Below are 7,635 nucleotides of genomic sequence, written 5' to 3'. Positions count from 1 at the left end.
GTTAAAGAAAAGAAACGTTACAGAACTAACTTTTAGTCGGAAAACCTTTCTGTATAAGCTTTAACAAGCTTGATAAACCTCTCTTGAGAGCGGAACGTTGTCCCAGTAAAAGTTTCTTCTGGAACGTGTGCTTTTTTTTTTCAAGAGTTGCACTCATGAGCTTTGTTTGTTGAGAGTAAGCGCCTTCTATTACATAACAATAGTCGTCATATACGCATGCAAGTATTTAGCATAAATGTGACAAATGTCTCTGTTTATGAGAACAAATGATTTCTCATTCCTAGGTCCACAATTATTACTCATTATAGTTTTTCTTCGGGAATTGGGCATATTTGAACTATACACGAATGACCCGAGATAAGAGAACACCTGCGTTTTCATGTACCCATTTCAACCACAGGGAAAGTTGTGAGTTATAGTTTGTTTTGTTTCTGAACTCCGCCACGACCACCTGGTCACCTGGTCCAGGACACAGCGCAAGCACTGAGTGCATCCACCTCACTCCACATGAACGGGTTACCTAACACTGTGGCGGACCTAAATACCGTGCAGCCGATGAAGATAAACATTTTAGTGGCCGAACGTTTCGTTTCAAGTCAAAATGTTGTTCCAATAGAAACTTCTGCAGCGTGTCTTAGCACTGGCGCTTTGACCTCACAGCATCTTCGTTGTAAACTAGTATATCAAAGCTTTAACATGTACTTTCCAGCATATCCTTGGTCCACGAGTACATCCTTGGTCCGAAAGACGACTTATCTTCCAGAAGACTAATCCTCCAGAAGATATTAGTCCTCCAGAAGACACTAGTCCTCCAGAAGACACTAGTCCTCCAGAAGACACTAGTCCTCCAGAAGACACTATTCCTCCAGAAGACACTAGTCCTCCAGAAGACACTAGTCCTCCAGAAGACACTAGTCCTCCAGAAGACACTAGTCCTCCAGAAGACACTAGTCCTCCAGAAGACACTAGTCCTCCAGAAGACACTAGTCCTCCAGAAGACACTAGTCCTCCAGAAGACACTAGTCGTCCAGAAGACACTAGTCCTCCAGAAGACACTAGTCCTCCAGAAGACTAGTCTTCCAGAAGACACTAGTCCTCCAGAAGACACTAGTCCTCCAGAAGGCACTAGTCTTCCAGAAGACACTAGTCCTCCAGAAGACACTAGTCCTCCAAAAGACTAGTCCTCCAGAAGACTAGTCCTCCAGAAGACTAGTCCTCCAGAAGACACTAGTCCTCCAGAAGACACTAGTCCTCCAGAAGACACTAGTCCTCCAAAAGACTAGTCCTCCAGAAGACACTAGTCCTCCAGAAGACACTAGTCCTCCAGAAGACACTAGTCCTCCAAAAGACTAGTCCTCCAGAAGACTAGTCCTCCAGAAGACTAGTCCTCCAGAAGGCACTAGTCCTCCGAAAGTCGACGAATCAGGTTTGATAAACTATACTCAGATAGGATGTTTGCAATGTGACTAGAGGGGACGTTAGATTCGTGTTTTGTGCAGTCAGCTCTTGGTGTTCCGACGTCAGCTGCAAGCGCTGACGAACGCATCGACGCTACTAGGTTAGTGTGTAAGATGCTGCCTGTCGATGATTCTTAAACGTTGCTGGCATTCTTTTGTAATGTAGATGCTAGATGTAGGTGGTGGGTTCCACCCTGGAGTGTTGTAAGTAGTGGACTTCACGGTGGTTGGTCCCATTCTCGTGTGTTGTAGGCGGTTGTGCCTACAGTGGTGGATCCCACCGTCAGGTGTTGCAGGTGGTGGGTCCCTCCGTTGGGTGCTGCAGGTGGTGGGTCCCACCCTGGTGTGGGCGTCTACGTCACTAGGTATTCTTATCGGCAACTGTGTTGAGGATGCCAGTGTTGGCCGGACTGATGGACTCTACGATGAGGGAGAGGCAGTCCAGACTGGAGGTGGAGGCACCGCCACTACCCCCGCCACCTCCACCTCCGCCGCCGCTACCGCCGCCGCCTCCGCCTCCTCCCTGCTGCTCCTGACCTGCCGAGAAATAAGAAAAGTTAGGGGCACTATATTTTTAATCAAACAAACTTGAATACACCCGCAGTGTGCTGCTACAATATTCTATATAAGAGTAGGCAAATGGATAATCAATATTCTAGCAAACACAACAAAAATAGCAGTAAACAGAGGGAAATCCATCAGTAGCAAAGTAAAAAGTTCAGCAGCCCTAGGCACGATGCTGGAGCTTTACTCTTTCCTGTCCTCGTAGAAGAGAGATAAAAACACTCCTTGAATCGAGTCTGAATGCCTTCTATTACTCCCAGATGCTGTATGACCCCTGCAGTTTAGTGCTCCCCCAACCTCCATGAATATAATAATGATTATATGAAGCTGTAATACTCGCCTTATTTATGTTGAGCAAACTCTTCTTATCTCCAGTTTGTATACATTGTTTCTCCAGAATTCATCAGTGAAACGCAGAAAAAGAATAAATTCTTTTACTGTTAGGTTGACTTATTTTTCTTAGACTAAATAGCCAAGAATATGTTCATTAATCACACCCCAGCTTAACATAAGCTTACTCACTCCCCAGCTTAACATGTGAGGGCAGGTGGGCGCGCTAAACCATAAAGACGGGTCACATTAGTTCATAAATCACACTGCTCAGAATCCGCCTTCATCTCCGTTCGTCTTGGCGTCACGAGAACGTCAATACTAAGCAGCGGATTCACGCCTTCCTTGCCAGGGCGGGAGGTGGTGGAGGGGCGGGGGGAGGTGGTGGAGGGGCGGGGGGGAGGTGGTGGAGGGGCGGGGGAGGTGGTGGAGGGGCGGGGGGAGGTGGAGGAGGGGCGGGGGGAGGTGAGAGAGGGGCGAGGAGAGAAGGTAAATGGGGTGGAATGGCGAGAGTGGGCGGTATGGTTTTGGATATGCTGGGATGGGTGGGGATGGGCAGGAAGAGGCGGGGATAGGCGTGGATGGTAGGAAGGAGCGGAGAGCTAGAGTAGAGGCTAGAAGAGGCGTGATTAAAATTAGGAGACCGGAAGAGGCTAGAAGTGTCTGAAAGGGGCGGAGAGGGGCTAAAAGGGTGTGAAATGGGAGGGGAGGGACTAAAAGGATGTGGGAGGGTCTGGGAAGGGCTAGTAGAGAGTGGAAGGGGAGGGGAGGGGCGTGGAGGGATCTTGGAGGGGCGGGCAAAGTGAAGGAGTGACTGGGGTAGACAACATCCTGAGACACTAGTCTCCACGGTAGACAACATCCTGAGACACTAGTCTCCACGGTAGACAACATCCTGAGACACTAGTCTCCACGGTAGACAACATCCTGAGAAACTAGTCATCACGGTAGACAACATTCTGAGACACTAGTCTCCACGGTAGACAACATCCTGAGACACTAGTATCCATGGTAGACAACATCCTGAGACACTAGTCTCCACGGTAGACAACATCCTGAGACACTAGTCTCCACGGTAGACAACATCCTGAGACACTAGTCTCCACGGTAGACAACATCCTGAGACACAAGTCTCCACGGTAGACAACATCCTGAGACACTAGTCTCCACGGTAGACAACATACTGAGACGCTAGTCTCCACGGTAGACGACATCCTGAGACACTAGTCTTCACGGTAGACAACATCCTGAGACACTAGTCTTCACGGTAGACAACATCCTGAGACACTAGTATCCATGGTAGACAATATCCTGAGACACTAGTCTCCACGGTAGACAATATCCTGAGACACTAGTCTCCACGGTAGACAACATCCTGAGACACTAGTCTCCACGGTAGACGACATCCTGAGACACTAGTCTCCACGGTAGACGACATCCTGAGACACTAGTCTCCACGGTAGGCAACATCCTGAGACACTAGTCTTCACGGTAGACAACATCCTGAGAAACTAGTCTCCACGGTAGACAACATCCTGAGACACTAGTCTCCATGGTAGACATCATCCTGAGACACTAGTCTTCACGGTAGACAACATCCTGAGACACTAGTCTTCACGGTAGACAACATCCTGAGAAACTAGTCTCCACGGTAGACAACATCCTGAGACACTAGTCTTCACGGTAGACAACATCCTGAGACACTAGTCTCCACGGTAGACAACATACTGAGACGCTAGTCTCCACGGTAGACGACATCCTGAGACACTAGTCACCACGGTAGACAACATCCTGAGACACTAGTCTTCACGGTAGACAACATCCTGAGACACTAGTCTCCACGGTAGACAACATCCTGAGACACTAGTCTCCACGGTAGACAACATCCTGAGACACTAGTCTCCACGGTAGACAACATCCTGAGACACTAGTCTCCACGGTAGACAACATCCTGAGACACTAGTCTCCACGGTAGACAACATCCTGAGACACTAGTCTTCACGGTAGACAACATCCTGAGACACTAGTCTCCACGGTAGACAATATCCTGAGACACTAGTCTCCACGGTAGACGACATTCTGAGACACTAGTCACCACGGTAGACAACATCCTGAGACACTAGTCACCACGGTAGACGACATCCTGAGACACTAGTCACCACGGTGGACAACATCCTGAGACACTAGTCTCCACGGTAGACAACATCCTGAGACACTAGTCACCACGGTAGACAACATCCTGAGACACTAGTCTCCACGGTAGACAACATCCTGAGACACTAGTCTCCACGGTAGACAACATCCTGAGACACTAGTCACCACGGTAGACAACATCCTGAGACACTAGTCTCCACGGTAGACAACATCCTGAGACACTAGTCACCACGGTAGACAACATCCTGAGACACTAGTCTCCACGGTAGACAACATCCTGAGACACTAGTCACCACGGTAGACAACATCCTGAGACACTAGTCTCCACGGTAGACAACATCCTGAGACACTAGTCACCACGGTAGACAACATCCTGAGACACTAGTCTCCACGGTAGACAACATCCTGAGACACTAGTCACCACGGTAGACAACATCCTGAGGCACTAGTCTCCAAGGTAGACAACATCCTGAGGCACTAGTCACCACGGTAGACAACGTCCGCAGAATTTCACGGTCGTTATACTTTTACCCGGCCTTGGTAGAGCCAGTAAGTGAATATAGGGCACTGACTTTGTGATTCACAAGAACAACTTTGAGTGTGACCATATGAGAGTTTCTTCTCTGACTGGCTTCAAACACTCAGCACTGGTGTACATTAACTGGAGAAAGAGTTGGAGTGTTATTGAACTGTGAAGATGCCATTGCGTCAATTTGATATGTGAAAATATAATTTAAGTCATTTAGACATTTCACAAAAAATACTACACAGTTTTAAAAATAAAACTGGCAGATTGGATACATTACTTCTGAAAATTTGAAGCCGAACAGAAGAGGCTTTCTCAGATTACCAAAAGGAAGCGAAAATCTGGAAATGGTCTATATGAAGCTAACTAAGGATCACCTGGACACGATAATAGTTACAGTACATCAGTATATACAGCCACTAAGACTTAGAGGTACCATGTAGGTAAGTTCTCCTTACCTGAATAACTATCTTGTCATAAGACACGTTATTACATCACCTAGTGGCAGGTTATACCCAGCAGGTGAGATGCAGCTGGCAACACGGCGTTATCCCTCTTGAAACACAGCTCTACACATGTTAAAACATTGTCCCAATAAGAGTATGTATCTTCCTCACTAGCTTCACCTCAAGAACAATAAATGATTAATACCGTTCTAAGTACACAAATATCGCGCGCATAGAAGCTTACGACGACGTTTCGGTCCAACTTGAACCATTTACAGAGTCACACTGCATTCTAGATATTATAGAATCACATACATGTCTATCATTATAACCTGGGCTAATGGAAGACTCCTGGTTCCCTCCTTCACCGTTATCTCTCATCTGACCTCTCTCGTAGTATGCAATCCTCTAGTTTCTGTTCAATTAAAAAGCGCGCATCGCTCAGTAGACGGAGGGTCGAGCCTGCATCACTCAGTGGACTGAAGGTCGAGCCTGCATCACTCAGTGGACGGAGGGTCGAGCCTGCATCACTCAGTGGACTGAAGGCTGAGCCTGCATCACTCAGTGGACGGAGGGTCGAGCCTGCATCACTAAGTGGACGGAGGGTCGAGCCTGCATCACTCAGTGGACGGAGGGTCGAGCCTGCATCACTCAGTGGACTGAAGGTTGAGCCTGCACCACTCAGTGGACGGAGGGTCGAGCCTGCATCACTCAGTGGACGGAGGGTCGAGCCTGCACCACTCAGTGGACGGAGGGTCGAGCCTGCATCACTCAGTGGACTGAAGGTTGAGCCTGCACCACTCACTGGACGGAGGGTCGAGCCTGCATCACTCAGTGGACGGAGGGTCGAGCCTGCACCACTCAGTGGACGGAGGGTCGAGCCTGCATCACTAAGTGGACGGAGGGTCGAGCCTGCATCACTCAGTGGACGGAGGGTCGAGCCTGCACCACTCAGTGGACGGAGGGTCGAGCCTGCATCACTCAGTGGGCTGAAGGTTGAGCCTGCACCACTCAGTGGACGGAGGGTCGAGCCTGCATCACTCAGTGGACGGAGGGTCGAGCCTGCACCACTCAGTGGACGGAGGGTCGAGCCTGAATCACTCAGTGGACGGAGGGTCGAGCCTGCATCACTCAGTGGACGGAGGGTCGAGCCTGCACCACTCAGTGGACGGAGGGTCGAGCCTGAATCACTCAGTGGACGGAGGGTCGAGCCTGCACCACTCAGTGGACGGAGGGTCGAGCCTGAATCACTCAGTGGACGGAGGGTCGAGCCTGCATCACTCAGTGGGCTGAAGGTTGAGCCTGCACCACTCAGTGGACGGAGGGTCGAGCCTGCACCACTCAGTGGACGGAGGGTCGAGCCTGCATCACTCAGTGGACGGAGGGTCGAGCCTGAATCACTCAGTGGACGGAGCGTCGAGCCTGCATCACTCAGTGGACTGAAGGTTGAGCCTGCACCACTCACTGGACGGAGGGTCGAGCCTGCGCCACTCAGTGGACGGAGGGTCGAGCCTGCATCACTCAGTGGACGGAGGGTCGAGCCTGCATCACTCAGTGGACGGAGGGTCGAGCCTACATCACTCAGTGGACGGAGGGTCGAGCCTACATCACTCAGTGGACAGAGGGTCGAGCCTACATCACTCAGTGGACAGAGGGTCGAGCCTACATCACTCAGTGGACGGAGCGTCGAGCCTGCATCACTCAGTGGACTGAAGGTTGAGCCTGCACCACTCACTGGACGGAGGGTCGAGCCTGCGCCACTCAGTGGACGGAGGGTCGAGCCTGCATCACTCAGTGGACAGAGGGTCGAGCCTGCATCACTCAGTGGACGGAGGGTCGAGCCTGCATCACTCAGTGGACTGAAGGTTGAGCCTGCATCACTCAGTGGACAGAGGGTCGAGCCTGAATCATTCATTGGACGGAGGGTCAAGCCTGCACCACTCAGTGGACGGAGGGTCGAGTCTGCACCACTCAGTGGACGGAGGGTCGAGCCTGCATCACTCAGTGGACGGAGGGTCGAGCCTGCACCACTCAGTGGACGGAGGGTCGAGCCTGCACCACTCAGTGACGGAGGGTCGAGTCTGCACCACTCAGTGGACGGAGGGTCGAGCCTGCATCACTCAGTGGACGGAGGGTCGAGCCTGCACAACTCAGTGGA

General features: G+C 50.7%; 1 protein-coding gene across 1 annotated transcript in view; it reads right to left on the bottom strand.

The window, feature by feature from the left end:
- Positions 1-1,435: 1,435 nt before the first annotated feature.
- The window catches only part of nau (myogenic-determination protein nautilus), a 204,290-nt gene continuing 198,090 nt past the window's right edge, over positions 1,436-7,635 (bottom strand). Inside the window, exon 4 of the mRNA XM_070087059.1 lies at positions 1,436-1,994. Coding sequence (XP_069943160.1) covers positions 1,819-1,994 — 176 coding nt within the window. The 3' untranslated portion in view covers positions 1,436-1,818. The remainder of the gene's footprint in view (positions 1,995-7,635) is intronic.

The sequence above is a fragment of the Cherax quadricarinatus genome, chromosome 20 (assembly GCF_038502225.1).
Source record: "Cherax quadricarinatus isolate ZL_2023a chromosome 20, ASM3850222v1, whole genome shotgun sequence".
Taxonomy (NCBI): domain Eukaryota; kingdom Metazoa; phylum Arthropoda; class Malacostraca; order Decapoda; family Parastacidae; genus Cherax; species Cherax quadricarinatus.
This window is presented reverse-complemented; position numbering and strand designations above follow the sequence as displayed.